The 27214-nt window shown below is 34.1% G+C and overlaps 1 protein-coding gene and 1 long non-coding RNA gene across 8 annotated transcripts in view; one reads left to right on the plus strand and one right to left on the minus strand.

Annotated features, from left to right (window-relative positions):
• LOC135144153 (elongin-B-like) overlaps nt 1-24472 on the minus strand; it is a 45679-nt gene extending 21207 nt beyond the window's left edge. For 2 of the 5 annotated variants that reach the window (XM_064076143.1, XM_064076145.1), the window contains exons 1-3: nt 24383-24472; nt 24179-24272; nt 23984-24128 (exon numbers count right to left, since the gene is read on the minus strand). In XM_064076143.1, the coding sequence (XP_063932213.1) occupies nt 23984-24128; nt 24179-24272; nt 24383-24385 (242 nt within the window). In that variant the 5' untranslated portion in view covers nt 24386-24472. Of the gene's footprint in view, nt 1-3651; nt 3752-23821; nt 23931-23983; nt 24129-24178; nt 24273-24382 lie in introns of those variants that run through there. The other 3 variants (XM_064076146.1, XM_064076144.1, XR_010283000.1) reach the window with 3 other exon arrangements.
• LOC135144154 (uncharacterized) lies at nt 11411-26420 on the plus strand. Of its 3 annotated transcripts, none has more exons than XR_010283003.1 (7): nt 11411-11638; nt 21347-24138; nt 24204-24791; nt 24847-25040; nt 25088-25527; nt 25608-26012; nt 26071-26420. It is a non-coding gene; the product is annotated as an uncharacterized LOC135144154 (long non-coding RNA). The 3 variants fall into 3 exon arrangements; XR_010283002.1 differs by having other exon boundaries at nt 25099-25527; XR_010283004.1 differs by having other exon boundaries at nt 25171-25527.
• The last annotated feature ends 794 nt before the right edge of the window (nt 26421-27214 follow it).

Genomic DNA, 27214 nt, shown 5'->3' on the forward strand with positions numbered 1-27214 from the left:
TACATTTCAAATTTCACAACAATCCGTTCAAAAATACCTGAGTTATTGCGCCCGAAAGTGTTACGTGGGACACCCGGTATACTTAGATGGGAAACAGACAATCTAGAGAAAGATGAAAGTCTTAAAATGTGTCTCAGCAAGCATAAGGATTATTTTTGCAGAATTCATATGGTTCAGACAAAATATGTACACGAAAACTAAAATGACACATGGACTTCACATGCACTAATTTCATTGTAGCGTTTGCCACGCTAAGCATTATTAAGGGATCGAGATCCTTCGAGGGCTTGTAAATTTGCAAATGTTTTATGCATTGAGTTTTGACACTAAGATTACCGATAATTCATGAAATAATTTTTTTCTATTTAACAATATAGACAGAGACAAGCTTAAAATTGCATAAAATTATAGAGCATTTTGTTGTGCTTCTAAGGCTGCCAGCTAGGCTTAAAAACATTTTTTGATGATTCTGTCTCGAAATCATTCATTAATTAGGTACGGCTATTAATAATCGATTTATATACATATTAATGGGTTAATACAGCAATCAGATATACCCCCGCGCACTTGATGTGAAATTTTTTATTTAAATGTTATAAATATCATGAAATTTGGAACTGATTTTTAGCAGTTTCGTGTATGAAATTGCAATCACCGGAGAAGTATTGCAACCAACTCGTTTGTTAATAGGCGATTATTAATAGCCCTTATTAACAAGTATTGATTAAATAATTGCTATGGAGCATTGTAACTCTTTTGAAGAGGGTCTTTTTATTACTAGTTTAGCGTTGTTAAATTTTTTAATTAATAATTTGAAATATTAAAGTTACTCTTAAAGAATATGCAATTTTAGATCTCTAATAATCAATCTTAAAGTTTCTAACACATATTGTACCATTTTTTGGTAAAAATTTCGATTTTTTTAGGATTTCAATATTAAAAAATCTTAATTTGTGATTTATGTTATGTGTAAGAAAAGCTTAGATATCATTTAAAAACTTTATGAAATAAACTAGAAAATTTTTGTGCTAACATTTTTTTTACAAATTTGTAAGCCTAAGGTCAAATAAAAATTGCATTAATAAATCGCAAGTGTAAAATTATGTTATTTTATAAATTTTCTTGAAATTTTAGGTGGGAATAGGTATCCAAATTTTGGTTGAGCTAACTCGATAGACATGTACAACTAGTAAAAAGAAAATGTTACTAATGTCTATCAAACTTGCATATCTGTTAATAAAAAAATCGTCTTGGCGTTAATTTTATTAATGAGTTATCCGTTTGTCATGGCACTCATGGCGTCAAAAAGACAGGTAGATAAGATATATTTTTGGTTTTCCTTATTTTCTTTTGTGACACTTTTGCATATCCACTGGTTGTAAATCCAACTTTCAAGATACATAAGAAATTTTACAGATCAATACAAGGTGAAGCGATTTTCCATAAATTTAATGTGGCAACAATGTCGGGATTGATAACGTCGATTTACTGTGTTATTTATACTGAAATGGGACTGAGAAAGCGGTTGGACATAGTGGGTCTGGTAACGTTGGATGAATATGATGTTAACTTTTTTCAAGGAATAATTTTACCCCTCTACTTTTTTTTAAGTTTGTTATTGCAAAAACCATTAAATTTATTATATTATACTCGGAAAAACAGCCGGGCTTGGTAACGTCTGTTTAATATGTTGGGTCTGGTAACGATGGTTGGATACGTATATATATATAGACATATATATTGTGTGTACTGTTTTGACGTGTGTAAGTACTTTGTACATATAACATGAATAAAGATTATTATTATTATTATTATTATTATTATATTCTTCTTAGCCTGATTTTACCATTTCTTCTTTACAAAGTTCCTGACTAATTTTTAAAATACTGCGCTCTGCTTTATTGTATGTTCTCTCAGATATTTGAGGTATGTCCAAGGCTGAACAAAGTTCTGTAAGTTTAGAGTAACCGGTTTCCATTGCTATCACTCCGCAAACAGCCCCATTATTAACATTATTTGTTTTTAAATCACCGCTTTCTGTACTAAAATTATCTAATATACCACACATCAGTGGCGGCTCGTCAGATGAGGCAAGTGAGGCGGCGCCTCACAGCAAAGCATCTTAAGAACAGATTGACTTAATTTATAATTAAAAAAGAGTTTTCAATGCATTAGTTACAAAAATATGTTGAAATGGGAAATCTGTACATGATTTTTTATTTTTTACGCTTCCTGCTGACATTTTCCGTTGAATACCGTACGATTTATGCCCCTAGTTCTTTAACTGAAGCGGCCAGAACATCGGTTCACTTGAACCAGCGAAGCCCAATCACAGACAAGGATTTCGATGGCTCAGCTCCTATATTCCTATATATGCGTTCGTTCGGAACTTAGGCGATATCTTCGGTGCTTCTCGGCCAATTTCGGCGTACTCATTAAACCATTTTTCCATTTATTTTACAGAACGATAGGGTTGCGGGGTGCGTGGGTAATTAGCATGAACGTGAATAAAAACCCACGTGTTGGTGTTTTGTGTTATTGTCTCTTTCATAGGTACAGGTGAGTGAAAAATGAATCCCGAGTACGACATCGTCATGTTGCTTCTTGAAACGCCGTTTTCACGGCGAACCGAGCTAGAACGTCGGCAAATTTTGCTAAATATCGAGCAGTCAAAACCGTTAATTCATTTAACTTCCATTAATAAGCGACAGAATCGTCAGTACTCCAAGTCATTTAAATCAACTTGGTACCTACGAAACATATAAATGGCTCTGCCGTAATATTTACACAACATCCCGGGATATAACGATTTAACGAATTTCATCCGAAGTGCAAAGTTCCATGAAAGTTACAAAGTACATATTAAAAATTTCATGGGCTTAAAATGTTTAGAAAAAGAACACAACAACTATTCCCGAATCCCTCCAAGAAAGTACTACTTTCAACAAAATTTTGACTTGTAAAAACATTGTTGATTCAATGTGTTATGGGTGTTATTATTATTATTATTATTATTAGGACCTACCACTGACCCGGGAATGACCGGTATTCAGGCAAGACTTTTATCATTACTAACTAGTAAGACCAAGTAATATTACTATTATTGTCAAACTTCTATCATCGCCTCACCACATCAGACAGTCACGAGCCGCCACTGCCACACATATTACATTTGTAAGAAAATATACTTTTTTAAAACCATAACGATTTTCATTCAGATTAGCGAAAGTACAACCTGACATACTGTGATTAATAGATTTCAAAGGTAACAATAAATGACCTATGTCAACAATTCTACGTCCCGAAGGAACATAACTGTTGACAGTTTGCGTACATCTGCTTTCATTCTCCGCAAAGAAAACATTCGTCCTGTAAGTCACAGTCAACTATGTTGAAAGTGAAGTCGTCCGCCACACTCACTAACTGAACATTATCACATTTTGATCACTTTCTTAATTTCTTCCCCTATTTCTCATCAATTGTTTTCTACTTTAGCGCCGTTTTACGCTAATGCTAGGATATTTTTTATTGTTTGATGGAAAATTCATTTTAAGAAAAGTAATATTTAATCCACCTAATTAATTAAAAAAATAATTATTTATATCTAAAACCTACCTAAAATATACCTAAAACTTACTAACTACTACTTACTACTTGTAAAATTTAATTTGTCACACTAACTTATTCACTAAAAGCACACAGAACAGAACAGAGCAGTCGGTCAGTTATTCGTCAAACGAAGATAACAAGTGACAACATCATATTTTTCTGTACAAAATCTTATTTGATGTTTCTGCCTACCTGATAAGCTAAGAAGGGTACTGGAATTAGTGAATGCTGACTAATGGATCTGGGTTGGTTTGAATAGGGATTACAGAGATTTCTATCGCAATCTACATTTTTAAATTTAGAAGAGCTTATAAAATAAAGATATAAGTATAAGTAATTAAATAATATAATAATTTGTTGAGAAAATATGCAAATGAGGTGACCGTGGTGTGTTCTTCCTAAAAGTTGTGGAATCATACAATTATGTAGGGGTACTACATTAATCCAATTTCAGAATAACAAAAATAAAAGGTACCGACTTGTGGATGATATAGTGCTCCCTCTTACTAAATCGGGGTCCAAATTTATAAGTGTGGGCGTCGAGCCGTTTTCGGATTATGGACCAGTGGTTAAAATGTTTAATGCACAATTTACAAGTTCCGTGGTGTTTAACCAAAAAGAATTTTCTGAGTTTTTAAAGAAGCTAACGGAGTTTGTGCCTTTGGCGCGCGATGTAGAATTTGAGGTGATTTTGTGCGATTTACAAAAATATACAGGTTTCGTGTGTAAAAACAAGGTCGTAAAGTTCGAGCCCAAATTTAAGGATGTCTATCAGCCCATGTATTTAAGTGTCGAAACAGTACAAACAATTTTAAACATCAGGTCCCTTTTTACTTCCCGAGCGTAAGCAAAGGAAGTATTGCAATCGAGTCCGTCGGCCGACTCTCTACTTTTACGTTTTCTCGATCTTTCATGACCTCTAGAAGACGAAGAAATAGGTCTCCCATTTCCGTCTGTCTGTCCGTCTGTCTGCCGTCCCGGATTTTTATTAGACAGATAATTTCCGAAAGTACTGGACCGATTGTTGTGAAATTTTGTACTTATATTAGGAATATCATGTAGATGGTAAAACGCTAACCAAAATTTGTCTAATCATCCCCACCACTAATGCGATGACGTCACTTCAAAATTGTACATATAGTAAATGGGTCTTAAATTGTATAAAATAACATAGTCCTACACATGTAGTTTACGACTCCGAATTCAGTTTTTAGCCGAAATGTCCAGATTTTTGGAAAAAAAATCAAACTTATAAAACAACATTTTGCAATTTAATTTTGAATCTGCTCACCCAAATGTTTTGAAATGCTGCAGATGTTTTAAGGCAATAAAGAGCATCATAAATTTTTAGTCAAAATATCTTTGGTTATCTCCTCCAAAAACTTAATGACGTCAGCTCAAAAGTTTGCGGAATAAATCCTATCTAAAATGTACAAAATATGATGCGTCTGTACTTTTGATATATCACCACATTCATCTTTTTTGGATTTGCATATACAGGGTGACTCAAAAAAATTAATGAATGCGCAAAATATATTTTACTGATTTACTCAGGAACTACAAAAACGAATGCTTTGAAATCTTGAAGATGTTTTAAAGTTATCATAAGCATGGTAAATTTTTGATCAAAATGTTTTTGGTCGTCCCCCCCCTAAAAAATATATGACGTCACCAGAAAATTTTGCTAAATAAATCCTATCTAAAATGTACAAAATATGATGAGTCTGTACTTGTGATTTATCACTACATTGATATTTTTTGGATTTACATATACAGGGTGACTCAAAAAAATAAATGAATCCGTAAATTTATTTTTTGATTTACTCAGGAACTACAAAACCGAATTCTTTGAAATCCACTGCGAAAAAAAAAAATTGGTCTAAAGAGTTTCGACAGTACTTCCCTCGCTGTCGGAAACGTGACGACTGCATGCCTATTATGTTTTTTTTTTCGCAGTGGATTTCAAAGAATTCGGTTTTGTTGTTTCTGAGTAAATCAGTAAAATAAATTTACGCATTCATTAATTTTTTTGAGTCACCCTGTATATGCAAATCCAAAAAATATGAATGGAGTGATAGATCACAAGTACAGACTCATCATATTTTGTACATTTTAGATATGATTTATTCGGCAAACTTTCGAGCTGACGTCATCAATTTTTTGGAGGGGATAAGCAAATGTATTTTGACTAAACATTTATTATGCTCTTTATAACCTTAAAACATCTGCAAGATTTCAAAGCATTCGGTTTTGCAGTTCATGATTAAATCGAAAAAATAAATTTACGCATTCATTAATTTTTTTGAGTCACCCTGTATATGCAAATCCAAAAAATATGAATGGAGTGATAAATTACAAGTACAGACTCATCATATTTTGTACAGTTTAGATAAGATTTATTCGGCAAACTTTCGAGCTGACGTCATCAAGTTTTTGGAGGGGATAAGCAAATATATTTTGACTAAACATTTATTATGCTCTTTATGACCTTAAAACATCTGCAAGATTTCAGAGCATTCGGTTTTGTAGTTCCTGATTAAATCAATAAAATATATTTACGCATTCATTAATTTTTTTGAGTCACCCTGTATATGCAAATCCAAAAAATATGAATGGAGTGATAGATCACAAGTACAGACTCATCATATTTTGTACATTTTAGATATGATTTATTCCACAAACTTTTGAGCTGACGTCATCAAGTTTTTGGAGGGGGTAAGCAAATATTCTTTGACTAAAGATTTATGATGCTCTTTATAGCCTTAAAACATCTGCAACATTTCAAAGCATTCTGGTTAGCAGATTAAAAATTAAATTTCAAAATGTTGTTTTATAATTTTGATTTTTTTTCCAAAAATCTGGACGTTTCGGGTGAAAAGTCGATTCGGAGTTGTAAACTACATGTGTAGGACTATGTTATTTTATACAATTGAAAACCCATTTACTATGTACAATTTTGAAGTGACGTCATCGCATTAGTGGTGGGGATGATTAGACAAATTTTGGTTAGCGTTTTACCATCTACATGATATTCTTAATATAAGTACAAAATTTCACAACAATCGGTCGAGTACTTTCGGAGATTATCTGTCTAATAAAAATCCGGGACAACAGACGGACAGACGGACGGACAGACGGACAGACGGACGGACAGACGGACAGACGGACGGACAGACGGACAGACGGACAGACGGACGGACAGACGGACAGACGGACAGACGGACAGACAGACGGAAATGGGAGACCTATTTCTTCGTCTTCTAGGGGTCATGAAAGATCGAGAAAACGTAAAAGTAGAGAGTCGGCCGACGGACTTGATTACAATACTTCCTTTGCTTACGCTCGGGAAGTAAAAACATAATAGGCATGCAGTCGTCACGTTTCCGACAGCGAGGGAAGTACTGTGTAAACTCTTTAGACCAATATTTTACTTCCCGAGCGTAAGCAAAGGAAGTATTGTAATCGAGTCCGTCGGCCGACTCTCTACTTTTACGTTTTCTCGATCTTTCATGACCCCTAGAAGACGAAGAAATAGGTCTCCCATTTCCGTCTGTCTGTCCGCCCGTCCGTCCGTCTGTCCGTCTGTCCGTCTGTCTGCCGTCCCGGATTTTTATTAGACAGATAATTTCCGAAAGTACTGGACCGATTGTTGTGAAATTTTGCACTTATATGAGGAATATCATGTAGATGGTAAAACGCTACCCAAAATTTGTCTAATCATCCCACAACAAATGCGATGACGTCACTTCAAAATTGTACATAGTAAATGGGTTCTAAATTATATAAAAGTATAGAGTGCTACACATGTAGTTTACGACTCCGAATTGAGTTTTTACCCGAAACGTCCAGATTTTTGGAAAAAAAATCAAAATTATAAAACAACATTTTCCAATTTAATTTTGAATCTGCTAACCCGAATGTTTTGAAAGGTTGCAGATGTTTTAATGCTCTAAAGAGCATCATAAATCTTTAGTCAAAATATATTTGGTTATCCCCTCCAAAAACTTGATGACGTCAGCTCAAAAGTTTGCCGAATAAATCCTATTTAAAATATACAAAATATGATGCGTCTGTACTTGTGATATATCACTCCATTCATATTTTTTGGATTTGCATATACAGGGTGGCTCAAAAAAATTAATGAATGCGTAAATTTATTTTACTGATTTACTCAGGAATTACAAAACCGAATGCTTTAAAATCTTGAAGATGTTTTAAAATTATCAAAAGCATGGTAAATTTTTGATCAAAATGTATTTGGTCGTCCCCCCTAAAAAGTTTATGACGTCACCACAAAATTTTGCTGAATAAATCCTATCTAAAATGTGCAAAATATGGTGAGTCTCTTCTTGTGATTAATCATTCCATTCAAATTTTTTCGATTTGCATATACAGGGTGACTGAAAAAAATTAATGAATGCGTCAATTGATTTTATTGATTTAATCAGGAATTACAGAACCGAATGCTTTGAAATCTTGGAGATGTTTTAAAGTTATCATTAGCATGGTAAATTTTTTATCAAAATGTATTTGCTCTTCCCCCCTAAAAAATTGATGACGTCACTCCAAAATTTTGCTGAATAAATCCTATCTAAAATGTACAAAATATGATGAGTGTGTACCTGTGATTTATCATTCCAATCATATTTTTTGGATTTGCATATTCAGGGTGACAAAAAAATTAATGAATGCGTCAATTTGTTTTATTGATTTAATCAGGAATTATAGAACCGAATGCTGTGAAATCTTGAAGATATTTTAAAGTTATCATAAGCATGGTAAATTTTTTATTAAAATTTATTTGCTCATCACCCCCTAAAAAAATCGATGACGTCACCCTAAAATTTGGTAAAGAAATCCTATCTAAGATGTGAAAAATATGAGTCTGTACTTGTGATTTATCATTCCATTCATATTTTTTCGATTTGCATATACAGAGTGACTGAAAAAAAATTAATGAATGCGTCAATTTATTTTATTGATTTAATCAGGAATTACAGAACCGAATGCTTTGAAATCTTGGAGATGTTTTAAAGTTATTATAAGCATGGTAAATTTTTAATCAAAATGTATTTGCTCATCCCCCCTAAAAAATTGATGACGTCACCCCAAAATTTTGCTGAATAAATCCTATCTAAAATGTACAAAATATGATGAGTCTGTACTTGTGATTTATATTTCCGTTCATATTTTTGGATTTGCATATACAGGGTGACTCAAAAAAATTAATAAATGCGTGAATTTATTTTATCGACTTAATCAGGAATTACAAAACCGAATACTGTGAAATCTTGGAGATATTTTAAAGTTATCGTAAGCATGGTAAATTTTTTATCAAAATTTATTTGCTCATCCCCCCCTAAAAAAATTGATGACGTCACCCTAAAATTTGGTAAATAAATCCTATCTAAAATGTGAAAAATATGATGTGTCTGTACTTGTGATTTATCATTCCATTCATATTTTTTCGATTCGCATATACAGAATGACTGAAAAAAATTAATGAATGTGTCAATTTATTTTATTGATTTAATCAGGAATTACAGAACTGAATGCTTTAAAATCTTGGAGATGTTTTAAAGTTATTATAAGCATGGTGTATTTTTTATCAAAATGTATTTACTCATCCCCCCTAAAAAATTGATGACGTCACCCCAAAATTTTGCTGAATAAATCCTATCTAAAATGTACAAAATATGATGAGTCTGTACTTGTAATTTATCATTCCATTCATATTTTTTGAATTTGCATATACCGGGTGACTCAAAAAGAAAAATGAAATCTACTGCGAAAAAAAAAACATAATAGACATGCAGTCGTCACGTTTCCGACAGCGAGGGAAGTACTGTCTAAACTCTTTAGACCAATTTTTTTAACGCTCACTTTCGGGTTGCTGGAACCCACATTTCTTACCTCGAAACTAATAATTCCCTATAATCCTCACAGCATGGTACCAAGTTGAGATAAGTATTCTAAAAGGAAATTCAAGGAAATCATTCAATGAGTGGCTCGAGAATATTGTCTAGTGTCATGCCAAATTTCGGATTATTGTTCAATGTTTTACGAATAAAAATAAGTGCAGAAAAGTTTTTAGATTTTTTTATTAAAAATGCTAAAAGAATAACAATTATATACATACAAATATTACATGTCAGCAGTGTTGGGAAATATCTAGATACTTGTGTCTAAATAAAGTATCTAGATACATTTTTGGGTTTCTAGTATCTGCATCTAGATAAAATCGAATTTAAGGAAAAATATCTGTCTCTAGATACAAAATTAATGGCGCAGATACAGATACATTTTTACTTCCCGAGCGTAAGCAAAGGAAGTATTGTAATCGAGTCCGTCGGCGGACTCTCTACTTTTACGTTTTCACGATCTTTCATGACCCCTAGAAGACGAAGAAGTAGGTCTCCCATTTCCGTCTGTCTGTCCGTCTGTCTGCCGTCCCGGATTTTTTTTAGACAGATAATCTCCGAAAGTACTGGACCGATTGTTGTGAAATTTTGTAGTTATATTAGGAATATCATGTAGATGGTAAAACGCTAACCAAAATTTGTCTAATCATCCCCTCCACTAATGCGATGACGTCATTTCAAAATTGTACATAGTAAATGGGTTTTAAATTGTATAAAATAACATAGTCCTACACATGTAGTTTACAACTGCGAATTGACTTTTCACCCGAAACGTCCAGATTTTTGAAAAAAAAATCAAAATTATAAAACAACATTTTGAAATTTTATTTTGAATCTGCTGACCCGAATGTTTTGAAATGTTGCAGATGTTTTAAGGCTATAAAGAGCATCATAAATCTTTAGTCAAAATATATTTGCTCATCCCCTCCAAAAAATTGATGACGTCACCTTAAAAGTTTGCCGAATAATCCTATCTAAAATGTACAAAATGTGATTAGTCTCTTCTTTTAATTTATCATTCCATTCATATTTTTTGGATTGGATATACAGGGTGACTCAAAAAATTTAATGAATGCGCGAAATTTATTTTATTGATTTAATCAATAATTACAAAACCGAATGCTTTGAAATCTAATACGAAAAAAAAACATAATAGGCATGCAATAAAACCCAGGTTTCAGATATACGCATTTTTTCAATATCTCCTTTGCGCAAGACTGAATGTTTAATATTGCTGATTTTTTGAAATTGTTGTAGTAGTTAGAATCATAAAAATGTAATTTTATGTAATATATTGTTTATATCAGAGTTACAAAAAAATGTACAAAAGTGACTTACCTTCATCAAATATATGGAACTAAAACTGTCACATTTAAATTTTGATGTCTAGTCGGCACCTAATAAGTTTTCACTCTACTGTGTGAAGAACAGAATGCTTACTAATGTAGTAGCCAAAACAACTTACCGTTTGCTTTTTCATTATTCTCAGAATCGTAAAAAAAGCGTATCGAATTCAGTTTTATCAGAATACGTTAAACGAGGACGCTATGGTCAGTTGAGTGACCACTCGTTACTATTTTTTTTTTACTTCAATATGTGAACAGTATATAAGCCACTGGGCACCTAGATGCGTTCAACATGCTTCTAGAGGTCAGTATCCATTATAAATGCATATTAAATTGTGAAGAATATGAACTTTCTTGACGTGGTCACTATACTAACCACAGCGTGTTAAGGGGTTAAACTAAAACTTGTCTGCCATCAGACTACGTGGGAATAAACCTCTCGCGCCTCACCCCTCACACCTTTGAGATGTTGGTATTTCTACCAAGTACATAATGAGTAATGATTAATGATAAGATAAGTCGCTGTGACAGTGGTCTTCGTTTTTACTAAGTTTGGTCGGGTTGTTCTTGGCGTATATTTTTGAATTTAGTGCCATTTTGTGTGTTTTTGGCCAATCATTTCAGTGGTATAAGTGACTCTTGCAACAATTCAGTTATTTTCGAGTAATTGAACGAAATAATTTTCGGCGTTTTTTATTCCTGGTGCTGGCTTCGTTTTTGTGTGTGCGATACAAAGAAGTGTGCGGTGTGCAGGTGTATTGTGTAAGTACTCCCACTAATATAGTAATTATACACATTACTGCGACAAAATATATAAACAAAATATATAAATAAATAAAAAAAAACAATTTCACAAGAGAATCCCTATCAGGGGACAGATGTAGCTGATAGCATCTGCCCACCTACATGTGTGAAAAACCTGAATACATTTTTATAAATCGGTTTCTTTTGTCAGTAACTGATAAAACCTCGAAATTCGTAAATTACGTGAGGATCTAAATCACAAAATTGATCAGGCTGAATCTAGTATATTGTCCAACGTAAGTCGGCAATTATTAAGAGAAAACGAGTACTTAAAAAATAAAATTAAGTATCTAGAAAAAGCAAACAAAAAAAAAGAATATCATCATCTTTGGATTGGAAGTGACAAATGAACGTTTACCCTCATCGGAACTAGCATCCTTTGTATGTGAGAAATTAAAGGAGTGTCTACACATTTAAGTTGGCATTTCTGACATAAATAATGTCTACTTAATAGGAAAAAACCAAACCAAAAGACCGGTAATTATTGAATTTATCTCACGTATTAAAAAATATGAAGTACTCCAAGCTCGCATAAATTTGAAAGGTTCGAGGATTTATATAAATAACGATTTAACCACGGATGAAATTAAGGAATACAAAATTTTAAGAACCCATCTTAGTTTGGCTAAACAAAAGAAACTGAAAGCTTATATTAAAGGAAATAAGTTATATGTTAATGATGATGTATACACTGCAAATGATTTAGAAGAAACTGAACAACCGCAGATTTTTATAAAGTCAAAAAGTACTCCGCCAACAACGACACCAGATAGAACGGTAAATATTGATGAAGTATTTTCGACCAAAAACAAGTTAAATATTGAAAACAATGTCACTAACTTTTCACCTAATATAGTTACAGTTCCCACAAGCCTGATTAAGACAGATTCAAAACAAATTCAAAAAAAGATACTACGTAGTAATTCAAATAAAGGATCAAAAATGTAATAACAGTCAAACTTATTGGTAATGTCTTAAATTGGACTGATTCTGCTCGAATATTAGGCATTTTCACTTTGATTATGATTTACATTTTATATCACATGTTGCTTACTTACTTAAATCGGTCTACTTAAGGTTAAAATATTATGTGCTTCCAGTTTCTCCTAAACTTCAAAATAAAAAAAAATAAAAAATTAACGGAATCATTAATTTTTCTCGGTTTTATTTTACATCATTACTGTTTATCACCTTTGTTTGTATCCCATACATAAAAGTAGACTGCAAAAGATCAAAAATGTATCGCTTTATATCGAATATCAGAGAACACGACGATTTGTCAAAAAATTTAAACGCTGTTTTAGTTACAATGCTGTTATATAATGATATGTAATGCTGTAGACTGTAACATTAAGAATCTTCCCATTGCCCGATTTAAGAAATCACTTATTCAAATCTTATTAAAAAAAAAAAACAATTCTTAAACTATTAGGTTACGTATTAGATTATCTTATACACGTATTAATGAATCATGTGGTTGTTTTTCATATAAGCTTCTGTAAATTTATAATTGTTTTTTTATCTCATCATTTTTCTTTTCTCTTATAATTGTCTCATTTCTAGAATTTCTGTTATATTTTTGTAGTGTAAACTGTAGGTTATTTTTGTAAGAGGTTAAGTGTAAGAATAGCTATAAGCTAAACTTCGCCTCCGAGAGGTACTGTATACAGGGTTAGTCACGAGAAAATTACTTCTGAAAATTATTTTTACGCAACCCAAAATACGAATACCATGTACCATTTGATACTAACTGAATTTAAAATGAAATGCTTAATCCATGATTGCTTTGAGTTTGGCAATCTCATTTTGACAATTGTGGAAAAGGAGGTTACGCGAGTGTCCATGGTGGTACCGCAACCAGTCGGAAATCTCCTCCGGCGCCGCTAATAAATTTGTCAGTGTGCCTCTTGATCTTTTGCAACCGATTAATCACGAGAAAATTATTTCTAAAAATTCCTTTACGGCATTTTATTCAAAGGTTACAACACAAACTCAAACAAGTAAGTAAATAATTTAACTACTAATTTGTTGAAAATGTTGGGCATTCTGGGGGGATGCTACGGCTTTTTTGTAAATGGATGGACGAAGAAGTCCAGAGGTGGCAGATTTGCACTTCGAAGAGGCTCTAGGTGAGGGAGAGATGGCGAATTAACACATGCACATTAGCGGCGAACAACATTGGTACAGCACTTACGGCTTCAGTATAGCCCAGATTGATCTGACTGTATGTCGTCGATCCAATGGGGCTCTAGAGACGAGTCAACGATGAAAAAAAAATGTTAAAAATTAATTAACGTCAAAGTGACACTGCCAAAGTCAACGCAATCATGGATTAGGCATTTCATTTCAAATTTAAATAATATCAAGTGGTACAGGGTATTAGTATTTTGGGTTGCGTAAAAATAATTTTCAGAAGTAATTCTCTCGTGACTAACCCTGTATGTATCTGAAATAAAGACGTTTATTATTATTATTATTATGGGTCATGTGCCTAATAAATAATTATGTACTTGGCCTGTAAAAAAAATGGCTTCTTCAAGGGAAATGCAAAATAATAACTAAAGAGATTCAGAAAATAGTGTGGAATCATCTGAACGATATGTTAAAAGCAACAGACAAAAATAATTTTAGCAAATTAAAAGCAAAACTACTGTGGTGACTGAATTTAAATCAAAGTTTTCGCGCTGAAATTAATTAACAGCGGCGCGAAATCACATTTGAATAATTTGAATTTGAAAGAAAAAAAAAATCAATCACAAAATAGGAAATCGTTAAACATATGCAACCTGGTGCACGGAAATCCTTGCTTGGTAATCGGACGATTTAGCGCTAGGGGTTTCTAGTTACAGGGTTGGTTGATTGGTAGAGACAGGGCAGCATGGCGTAAGGTCATTCTGAATGTGCTTGTGTGAGTGTAACCACGTGGTAAGAGCTAGGTTTAAATTAGTTGGTTTGGTAGTTAATAAAATGGGAGGAAACCTTTGTTTAACGACAATCAATCGTAACTTTCATAATGACACAGTTGTCCCCAACCCGCGCAGTTAATTCTTGCGGCCTTTTAATCGGAAAATGCCGACTTCCGGTCAACGCGAAACACGTGCTATAAATTTGTTTCATTGTTTGTAAATTCACCAATCAAGTTAGTTTTTCTTAATAGTCAGCTAGTGCAAACACAGTTTAACAATCAGGATTATTTAAATAAACCACTTGCTAGAAGATTTCATGAAATTCACTTACTCAGGAAAAATACCTTGTTGTTTAATTACGAATAGGTTTCTGGATGCATATACGTAAGTGTTACATTATAACACTTCTAAATTATTCACACAAAATTGCTAATAGTTCATTTACGGCAGTTAAACAAGTTCATTATACTGCGAACTGGCGGGAGGGGTTTAAAATGGTTTCTTCCCTTAGGCGGTTATCATCGTTATCATGATTAATTTATCAAGGCATGCCCTCACAACGCTATAGATTGATTAATTTATCAAGGCATGCCCTCCCAACGCTACAGATTGATTAATGATTACATCACCGAGACGCTTTTTCCTCGCAACGATTTTAAAATTTACTTCACCGAGACGCTTTTTCCCTCGGAGCGATGACTGGATATTTTTGTGTTTGTTTATTATGTGTTTTGTTGGGGTAACCAGTTCGCGGTATTTTAAACTCTCAATGTAAATTGTTTTTGAAGTAACCAATCACTTAGATCATGATATAATTTGACATAATGTAAACTCTTTGTTCGAATCGTTGATAAAGTGTAGCAATTATTAATCTCCTGTAAATTTTGTTAACTTTGCAAATTTTCACCTCATGCAATATTTCTCAATCTCACAGTTTTAACTTTAGTAATTTTATTTGTTGTATAGTTTTAATTGAACGTAAATTTCATGTTCTACAGTTTTAACCTCCCATAATATTTCTATTTGTACAAGTTTATTTCACACCAGATCTTTTGTTTCATAAATCCTTGCTAAGTTTTGTTTTGTAAATACTTTGTTGATGAATGTTTCTATCATATAAATTGTTTGATGTCCAATTTTTATCTCACATAAGAATTATTTGTTGGTTAAATTTTCACAAGATTGTATGGCGAATTTAAATATTGTTTATTGCTCGTTGAAACTTTAACGCTTGTTTAGTTGTTGTTAATATCAGAGTTATAAGAGATTGAATATTTAAAAATGGAATTTAGGTTAAATAACACAGAAAACGTGACAGAAGCGAAGTTCGGTTCCTAGTCGAGCTGGCGAGATTGATCGTGTCACCTGTACAAGTCCACAGGTTTGGATAAATTCAGGGGCGGCCGCCGATGTAAAGTTCTCGGCTTCTGTCCATAGCCGAGATCCTCTTGCGGGTCTAGAGACCGTAATGGCCTAGTTCCGCAGGGCGGGTAGGCTCTGTGATAGATAGAATCACCGTCGTGGAGGAGAATAGCCCCAGACTGGTAGCCCCAAACTCCGTTTATGCTAGAATGCCCAGGAGTACTCTTGTTGTGCTCCTGTTAACTGCCGTAACTTTAAAAATTGGTCTAAAGAGTTTAGACAGTACTTCCCTCGCTGTCGGAAACTTGACGACTGCATGCCTATTGTGTTTTTTTTCTCATTACATTTTTGTAGTGGGAATTTAAAAAAAAATTGCGATGACGTCATCAACATTTTTGCAAGGACACGTATATCAGTTGGGATAGATGTAGTGTAATACTAAGAATAAAATTATTATATTCTCAAATTTTCGGGAAAATGAATTGGGTCGTTTGAATATTGATTTGTAATAATCAATAAAATAACGAAACAATTTACTCACGTATACCTACGTATCAGAGGCAACTGAAAATCGTGTATGTATAAACATTCTTAATTTAAGATGACAGGCGTAACAGCATACGTGAGAGCCAAACAGAGAAACTGTAAACAAAACGACCGTCGGTTTTATTGCTTCGACTTCCGCTTATTATATAAAACATTGGGTTTTATTTTAATTCTTGACGGTGAAATTCACAATTGGTTGATTATAAACATGTCTATTTCACATTCGCGGAATCAAGTGAACGCATAAAACAAATGCAGGTCTATAATGTCAAAGTCGATGTAAATAAGCGTGCTACCCTTATGTTTCAACCGAGTTTTTCCTTTAACAAATTTTGTGTCTACCAAATTGGGTTGGTTGGGGTGTAATACTAATAATAAGTGTTGCCTTTAATTTAATCAATAAAATAAATTGACTTCATTAATTTTTTTGAACCACCTCATAAGAAAATCTAAAAAATATGAATGGAATGATAAATCACAATTACAAACTCATCATATTTTTTGCATTTTAGATAGGATTTATTCAGCAAAATTTAAGAGTGACGTCATCAATTTTTTTAGGAGGGATGAACAAATACATTTTGAACAAAAATTTACCATGCTTATAATAACTTTAAAATATTCCCAAGATTTCAAAGCATTCGGTTTTGTAATTCCTGATTAAATCGATAAAATAAATTCACGCCTTCATTATTTTTTTTGAGTCACCCTGCATATGCAAATCCAAAAATATGAATGGAATGATAAATCACAAGTACAGACTCATCATATTTTGTACATTTTAGATACGATTTATTCGGCAAGCTTTTGAGCTGACGTCATCAGTTTTTTGTAGAAGATAACCAAATATATTTTGACTAAAAATTTATTATGCTCTTTATAACCTTAAAACATCTGCAAGATTTCAAAGCATTCGGTGTTGTAGTTCCTGATTAAATCAATAAAATAAATTTACGCATTCATTAATTTTTTTGAGTCACCCTGTATATGCAAATCGAAAAAATTTGAATGGAATGACAAATTACAAGACGAGACTCACCATATTTTGTACATTTTAGATAGGTTTTATTCAGCAAAATTTTGTGGTGACGTCATAAATTTTTTAGGGGGGACGACCAAATACGTTTTGGTCAAAAATTTACAATGTTTATGATAATTTTAAAATATCTTCAAGATTTCGAAGCATTCGGTTTCGTAGTTCCTGAGTAAATCAGTAAAATAAATGTACGCTTTCATTTATTTTCTTGAATCACCCTGTATATGCAAATCCAAAAAATATGAATGGAGTGATAGATCACAAGTACAGACTGATCATATTTTGTACATTTTAGATATGATTTATTCGGCAAATTTTCGAGCTGACGTCATCAAGTTTTTGGAGGGGAAAAGCAAATATATTTTGACTAAACATTTATTATGCTCTTTATAACCTTAAAGCATCTGCAAGATGTCAGAGCATTCCGTTTTGTAGTTCCTGATTAAATCAATAAAATATATTTACGCATTCATTAATTTTTTTGAGTCACTCTGAATATGCAAATCCAAAAAATATGAATGGAGTGATAAATGACAAGTACAGGCTCATCATATTTTGTACATTTTAGATATGATTTATTCGGCAAACTTTCGAGCTGACGTCATCAAGTTTTTGGAGGGGATAAGAAAATATATTTTGACTAAACATTTATTATGCTCTTTATGACCTTAAAACATCTGCAAGATTTCAGAGCATTCGGTTTTGTAGTTCCTGATTAAATCAATAAAATATATTTACGCATTCATTAATTTTTTTGAGTCACCCTGTATATGCAAATCCAAAAAATATGAATGGAGTGATAGTTCACAAGTACAGACTCATCATATTTTGTACATTTTAGATATGATTTATTCCACAAACTTTTGAGCTGACGTCATCAAGTTTTTGGAGGGGATAAGCAAATATTTTTTGACTAAAGATTTATGATGCTCTTTATAGCCTTAAAACATCTGCAACATTTCAAAGCATTCTGGTTAGCAGATTAAAAATTAAATTTCAAAATGTTGTTTTATAATTTTGATTTTTTTTACAAAAATCTGGACGTTTCGGGTGAAAAGTCGATTCAGAGTTGTAAACTACATGTATAGGACTATGTTATTTTATACAATTGAAAACCCATTTACTATGTACAATTTTGAAGTGACGTCATCGCTTTAGTGGTGGGGATGATTCGACAAATTTTGGTTAGCGTTTTACCATCTACATGATATTCTTAATGTAAGTACAAAATTTCACAACAATCGGTCGAGTACTTTCGGAGATTATCTGTCTAATAAAAATCCGTGACAACAGACGGACAGACGGACAGAGGACAGACGGACGGACAGACGGACAGACGGACAGACGGACAGACGGGCAGACAGACGGAAATGGGAGACCTATTTCTTCGTCTTCTAGGGGTCATGAAAGATCGAGAAAACGTAAAAGTAGAGAGTCGGCCGACGGACTCGATTACAATACTTCCTTTGCTTACGCTCGGGAAGTAAAAATCTGCCGCCACACCCGTAATAACTTGTGTATTTGCATACAGTTACTTAATTCAGTGTTTGCTTTGTTGTTTTATTAAATTTGTGATATTCAAATATTTACATTGATTCCAAACAGATGTATAGGATTTTGCGTTTGTTCGTTTTTCATATGTGTATGTCAATTCGCGAGTGTTTTTCTTTCATATGTCTTAAGGTGTTTGAAATGTAATATTTCGGTGAATAAAGCTCTAGGGAGTTTTTGGGAATGCAGACCGATGACGCCTTGACCCTGCGGAATAACCAGAAGGGCACGCTGAGTCACTTTCGCCCTTCGTTGCTTTTCCTCCAAAGAAAGGGTGCCATTTCGACCCCTCCCTAATTTTGTCTATTATTTCTTGCGCTCTCAACTCACATGCAGTATATGCTCACTTGTATGAAAAAACGTCTTCCCGACATTTTTCAAAAACAAAAAAAAGACAGACAACGTAGGTTCCTATTTGTTAGACGATCACAGCCAAAGCCAAACTTTGAATTTTTAAATTTTTCGCGGGCCTTTCAAACTTTTCAAAGTCAATTTAAAGGCGGGAAGTTTGGGTTATCACACTGCTAACATTTTTAAACAGACACAACGATCATAAGTTACATGCTGGCATAAACACTAACACACTTAAAAGCATTACATAGAAATTTAAAGTATAATTACTTTAATGGGAAGTCAGTACAAAGGTTGGAAACTTGCTTGGATCCCATCGACAAAGTCATGACCACGGCTGTAGAATAGATAGGTTGAGTATCTTTCATTCATTCACGTTCCGGTAGGTGGAATAATTTCTTTCCGTACCAGTTGGCCATGACGCGCGTTTTCAAATGGGTCCCTCTTACGGTATTTAGAGGCATTAATTTTTGCCACATCAAAAGGACACGATTATACCGACATAAATGACAACTTTGACATTTAATCAAAGCATTTAATAATAATTTTTATGTTAAACGTTCAATCTTTTGGAAGCATCTTTGACCATTGTTTACACTAGCTACTATGCGACTTCTCTGAAACCGTTTTTGCAGAACCCTCATACAACGCCCCTGCCCTGATCGCGTTCCTACTCTTCAAATGTTATGAGAAATGTTTGTACAACATTTGAAGGTTAGGTAGGAACGTGATCAGGGGTGTTGTATGAGGTTTTTGTGGGGGCAGATTCGGCAAAATCGCGGTCGCTAATGTAATCAATTACCGAAAAGTTCTTAACCAGTACATTGTCAACTTGTTTTTCGAAGGAATCTGTGTTTATCTGGTCATCGCACATGCTTGTTTAATGATTGTTTACATGAAACAATAGTGCTAGAAATATCGAACAAACCTGCGGTTGCCGAGGTTTGTTATGTATAAATGTACGTTCCTCTCTGAGTTGGCGATCTCGTTAAACCAATTTAAACAGTAATTTCTAGTTATAATACATCAACATCACTGCATCAACTAGAAGTAGAATGAGTTTTGGCAGCCTGTCAGTTGTCAATTTGCCAAATTTTTGAAAAATTTCATTCATAAAGATGTTAGTGTGTAATCGTAATTCACAGATGGCGAAACGATCTAAAGCGCCCCAAAGCCGCCTAGGACACCCAAATTTTATTCCACCAAATTTCCCTTAGTGTACCAACCTTATATTCTACAGCCGTGGTCATGACTAACAAATCTTGGCAGAGAATTTCCCCACTCCTGAGACCCAGAGCAACTGATGAGGAACTTTCCATCAACAAAGTACACAAAGCTACTGAAAATAAGATAATTTTCAGTATGATCATTGAGATAAATTTGTCAATTTACACGGTACACAATGTTTAAAATAATTAATGTGCTTTCACACGTTTAAAGTTTAAAGCCAACTTGAAGCAGATTTATCTGAAAAACACTTTATGCGTCACACAGAGGCATTGTTGTTTGAGATATTTTTTGCTAGGTTTGCAACATATTAAACATGATATCATACCTGATTGTCAAATTGAAATTTTCCTCATTTCACGGTAATTTTATATAAAAATTTAATAAACTTGTACTGCCAAATTTTCAGTTGACATCATCTCATTGTTGGTAGGATGATCAAATAAATTTTGTTGTTTTATTATTATTTACACGCAAAATATTGCAGAAACTTTATGTTACAAAAAAGAACAATAAAAACGTATGAAGACTGTTATTATTATCCTAATAAAAAGAACTACCACAAGCTTATTTTACAAACATTGTATGGATTCAATATATAATGAAACTTAAGAACTTTTAGTTAATTTGCTTAATCATTTACCAAAGAACTATATCTATGTTAATATAATTACCGTTTGGTTATAGCTACATAAAGATCTACAACTTAACAGCAAATACATTATTAGCATTGTAAGGACCCAATTCGAATTTTTAAATTTCAAATGAATTTCGCGCGCGCAAGAAACGGTTGGTAAGAAGAAGAGGTTGGCAACCAACGACACCAATAAAGAGACATGCGCAAGAAAATGTTAGAGTGGTTTTGTCTCGTGTAAAATCACCCACTTCCCTCTGACCGCTTCGAACAAACAGACGATTTCCCTCTAACCGCTTCGAGCAAACAGACCACTTCCTTCCGAGCGCTTCGAGCAACAGGTCGTATTTTTATTTGTGAATTATTCTGTGCCTTTTGCTGTTGTGTTTTGTTTTTCCAGTGTTGATCTGTTCCATTGGAAAACCTAGCAGCCCCCGTTGAGCCATTGGGTGTTCCTGATTTCTCATCGTTCTTACGACGAGGTTTTTGTGTTCCTTTTGGCGGTAAGCCGTGTCGAAATCTTCGCATCTTTGGAGAGGTATGTTTTGACCCCATGTTTTGGACTGGGTCCTGTTTCGCGGCGAGTTTCAAGTGTCGACGGTGCTCCTGACCTCGTGACTCAGCGACGCGTGCGCTTTTTTCCACTAATCTCGTTTTTTTACCTTTCATTTAAAATCCGTCGTAGTAGGGCTTTGCAGGAAGTGATTTTTAGTTCGGGGCATGCTTTATTTAGCTATATTTGTGAAATCTGTATTTTGGATGGCGGCAGACGAGTTGTTATTTTCACCGTTCTTTGTTCAGGCAGCAGCCATTTTGAAGCGTCCATTTTGTTTCTTTTAACCGAGCACATGTTTCAACTGAACCTATTGCACAAATTAACAAACATTGTGGGTCATGGGGGGACGTGCCTTTTATTCCTTGATTTAGCCCATCGTTTATACAACGCCACAGGATTCATCGCATTTTTGCATCGCATATTTTCGACGCCTATTATTTGGAATGACGAATTCGTCCAACGCCATTTGTGCCTGCAGATTGTCTGCCATGTTTTGTTTATGTGTTTTGTTTGGGGAAATGTATGTGTAATAATGGCCCACAATGTAGCTGAATAATTTCACGTTTTGAATTTTAACCAATAACTTGACTGGACACGAATTATTATCACTCTCATGTAAATTTGTTAACTTTGTAATGTCTCACCTCATGCAATTTTTCTTTATCTCACAATTTCAGCCTCAGTAATTTTCTTTGTTGTATAATTTGAATTGAACGTAAATTTCCATGCTCTGCAGTTTTGACCTAACATGATATTTTATTTGCACAAGCTTATTTCACACCAGATCTTTGTTTTATAAATCTTTGCTAAGTTTTGATCTTGTAAATATTTTGTTGGTGAATGTTTCTATCATGTAAATTATCTGATGTCCAAATTTAATCTCAATTAAGAATTATTTGTTGTTGAATTTTCGTAAGAGTGTGTGGCGAATTTAAATGTTGTGTATTGCTCTTTGTGGAAACTTTAACACTTGTTCGGTTGTCATTTAATATTAGAGCCATAGAGATTGAACATTTAAATGAAATTGAGGGTAAATAACACATAACTCGTAGTGTACGTGGGGCGCGCGACTCCTTCTCAAACTGACGGGATTAATCGCGTCGCCTGCAAAAGTCCGCGGGTTTTGTATAGCTTCAGGGGGCGATCGCGGGTTTTTAACGCTGTCGGCTTCTGTACATAGCCGGGACCCAACTACGGATCTGCGATCGTAACCGCCTCGTTTCGCAGGGCACGTTCGTAATGGAGATGTGCGTGTGAGCAGGCTTTGGTGTAGATAGAATCACCGTCGTGGGGGAGAACAGTGACGATCAGGAGTCCCAACCTCTACTTGCGCTATAACGCCCCCTCTGGGTATTTTGCTGTGCTCGTAAATGAAATTGATATATTTTGTTCTATATTTTGTTCGATCGCCACACTCTCATAATGATTCGGGTTCTGCCATTCAATTTACATATGTGTAGGTCTTGTGTTTGTTCGGTTTTCATATGTGTATGTCTGTCAATTCGCGAGTGTTTTTCGTTCATATATCTTAAGGTGTTTGACATATAATATGTCGGTGAATAAAACCCCAGGGGGTTTTGGGGAATGAAGACCGATGACACCTTGGCCCTGCGGACTCGCCAGAAGGGCAATTCGAACCTCTGTTGTCGTTCTTCGTTTCTTTTTCCTCCTTAGGAAGGCTTTTGACCAACCTAATTTTGTCTATTATTTCTTGCGCTCTCGACCGTGTATGCACTTGTATGAAAGAACGTCTTCCCGCCATTTTTCAAAAACAAAAAAAAAAAACACACAACATAGGTTCTCATTTGTTAGACGATCACAGCCAAGGCCAAACTTTGAATTTTTGAATTTTTCGCGGGCCTTTCAAACTGTTTCAAGGTCAAATTTTAAGGCGGGAAGTTTGGGTTATCACAGCATAGATATTTTCATCTGACTTTTTTTTAAGAAAAAAATTCACATAAACAAAACAAACTCAAGAAGATTGTTCTTGACCATTAGCTTCCTGAGATTTCATAACATCTGCTAAATCAGCAGTTGAATATGGGGTATACTCCAAATCTTCAAAAGCATCCGCAGTATCTCTGTATAATACCCATAATAGCTACTTATTTGTTAGAAGGTGACTTCTACTCACCGTACTGCAAGCCCTACTGTCGCTGGATTCTGAGCTGTAGTTGTGGTCGAAGTCAGTCCATAATCCTGCAACATCCTATCATCCACCATAATAGTATTATCTTTATTAAACAACTGTTGGTCCTGCGGTGGTATCTTTAAAAACCCTATCAAAAAGTAAGTTATGTTTGACGTAATAAAAAAGTATCAAACTCACCTTCAATGATTTTTTTCAACTCAAGGACGGTGGTTGTGTTTTTTGCATCTGTAAATATAGTCAACGTCTTCCTCCGAATCATCAAAAACACGTCCTAGAACAACCGAGTTGTACAATTATTGGCAAACATGACTGGTTGTAAGTTAATCCGTTAAAATGGAAGAGACTGGAATATACTTAGTCGTTCTTAATTTGGATACTTACCATGGTTTAACTTTAAGCAGTGGGATGAGGTTATCTTTTAAAAAATAATATATTGTGTAGTATTTGCATGAATTAAGTGTTTAACCTAACTGATAACTGACACAATGACCGTTCTAATTAATCAAAGAACATAGAGAAGCGACATAGAGGCTGATTTTGCAAAACCACCCTTATTGACATTGGAGTCCTCAACCGCCAAAGTATAAGCTGGTGTGCTCAGATCATTTCACAACAACTGATTTCATTGTTGTAAATGAGAGAAAACGATTGAAATCGAACGCAATTCCCAATGTGAATTTAGATGAAAGTCTACAAGCTTCTTCAACTTCAATGAGTACTGTGAGTGCTACTTCAGCTGATATTTGAGAAGAGTCTCCATCGATGTAAAGAGGACATTAAGGACATTAAGGTTTGAATATTTTATTATATTGAATTTTTTACTACTGTTAATAATTATTATTTAGTGCTGCGCAGAGATACCATGGAAAAAGCAGTAGCAGTACAAGTGGAAGTAAAAGCAAGAACTCAAAAAGTAGTTCTGACGGTAGGGAAGGTGATAAGCTGGCGTTACATAAAGAAACTACATGAAGAAGAATTCCTAAATGTTGCAAACAAGTTGAAAAAGGCACATTTGGAGTGGCGGCAACATAAAATGAAAGTAAGTTGTTTTCCTGACAATATTTCTTATTGACATTAATAATTAAGTTCTATTATAGGTGAGTTTAGCAGCACAAACTCTTAGCAAGAGTTGCGGATGCCCTTGAATTTTTAAAAGATATTGGTATTAGTGACTTTCAAGATTGTGAAGCAACAATAGAATTCATCAGAAGGATAGATTCTTTATTTGATATTCTCAATTCCCGAAGTGTACGTGCTAAGAATTTTAAGGCATCTTTGAGAGAAAACAATGAAGAAATGTGGCGTCCATTTCTCATCGACACCAGTGAGTATCTTCTGAATTTGAAGGATGTCACTGGCAGGCCTTTGTGGTGCACGCCCCGAAAAACGTCAGTTCTGGGCTTTGTTATTTCCGCTACGTCGTTCATGGGAATTTTTGATGAATTTGTTAGTAGTAGGAGGTTGAATGACTTGCTAACATATAAATGTAGTCAAGATCATCTGGAAATTTTCTTCTGCTCAGTGCGGTAAGCTTTTAAAGAAACAATTGTATTACTTTTTTATGCACTGGAATTACACAAATCTGTATTTATCTTTCTGTTTTCAGATCGAGAAATGGGTGAAACAATAACGCTACTCCTCTACAATTTTGTAAAACTTTTAGAAGATTGCTTCTATTAACAAAGATAACGAGGGAAGGAGGAAATTGTAAAGTGCTTTGCACCACCTGTATGCTCTCTGTTAGCACAAAAGAGCACAAATGTTCAACAATCAGTTGACGTGTTTGTTTTGAAAAAATATGATCTCGATATTTTGACTGAAGCACTTGCAGACATGACTATGACCGTCTAATTTTATTGGGCTGAGTGAAGTGGCAGAAAACGTGGCATATATTGGTAGTTATGTTGTCAAAATGGTGGTGAAGACGTTTAAGTGCGCAGACTTTCTTCTTGCATTGAAACACGAGGAAGTGACTTACAGTTTTACAGATTATTGGACAAAAAAAACATGGGTAAAATAAAATACTTACAATAGTTATTTTTTAAGTCTTAACAAAATTTTGATTTTAGGGGGGCTTATTAAACCTTTTGCTGGGGTTGTAAAGACTTGTTACGGTAAGTTGCAAATACGAAAAATTTTGCAACTCACCGATAACAAACTTCCAAGCGATGAACAATTTTTTTAAACTTTCGGCATGCCAGCATTCTTTTTCCTAACTTAGAGGACCCACGCACTCGAGACGGCGGCCATCGATGAAGGCCATTTATATATTCTTATTAAACAAATAATTAATGCCTACATGTAAATAAGAATGTTTAATTTGAGCAAAAGACTTCATGTCTTGCACAGGGCACTTCTGTTAGACATGTGTACACATAATTGGTACTGTTTTCGCATCAATAAATATATTTAAGTATAATTATGTTTATTTATTTATGTAAAGTGGAATATGTTTTAGTTGTGATTTATTATTAGGTGATTTTAATTAATGATTTTAAACTTCCCGCTAAATAATCAAGCAATTGTCTAGGGATATCAAGTTCTGTTGGTGATTTGTGATTATGTTGGCAACAGTCAACTGATAAAATGGCTGCTTTCAATTTTACCAAGGATTTTGGGTCTGCGCAAGGGGAAGCTCATTCTCTCTCTCCATATCTCTGGACTCGATGGGCTTTTAGTCTATTCGATCAGAGAACATAGAGAAGCGTCATAGTTTAAATCGAATGACGGTTGAGGACTCGTCAATTTATGTTGGTAGCAGTGTTTGTTTCTAACTAGGAATAAAAGTAACTAGAAGAAATGTCATAATATTTGTAACAACGCGTTTTATTTACGACAAATTGACACTATATTTATCAGAATATTACAAACTGCTTCCTGTTTCCTTCACTTTCATTCCGGTCACACGAATTACAATTATAGTGACGCTAAAACAGACTACACAGACAATACACTGTCCCATCACAAACAAACGAATATAGTCTTTAATTCAAGAATCCAAACAGTCGATTTCAATCATTTTGCCCTTGAACACAGAAAAATGTCGGTTGAGGTAAGAATGACCTTGATCCCGCTTAAAAATTTGCCAAATACGGTAGTAGCTACCCTGTTTAGTGAAAACTTTTAGGAGAATGTAACTAGAATTTTGACACTTCGGGTCATAGATATTGAATTAGCCAATAACACGTGATGTCACGCTGTGGCGGGAACACA

The sequence above is a fragment of the Zophobas morio genome, unplaced genomic scaffold (assembly GCF_036711695.1).
Source record: "Zophobas morio isolate AGI-343-1 ecotype UQ-CSIRO unplaced genomic scaffold, CSIRO_AGI_Zmor_V1 ptg000084l, whole genome shotgun sequence".
Taxonomy (NCBI): domain Eukaryota; kingdom Metazoa; phylum Arthropoda; class Insecta; order Coleoptera; family Tenebrionidae; genus Zophobas; species Zophobas morio.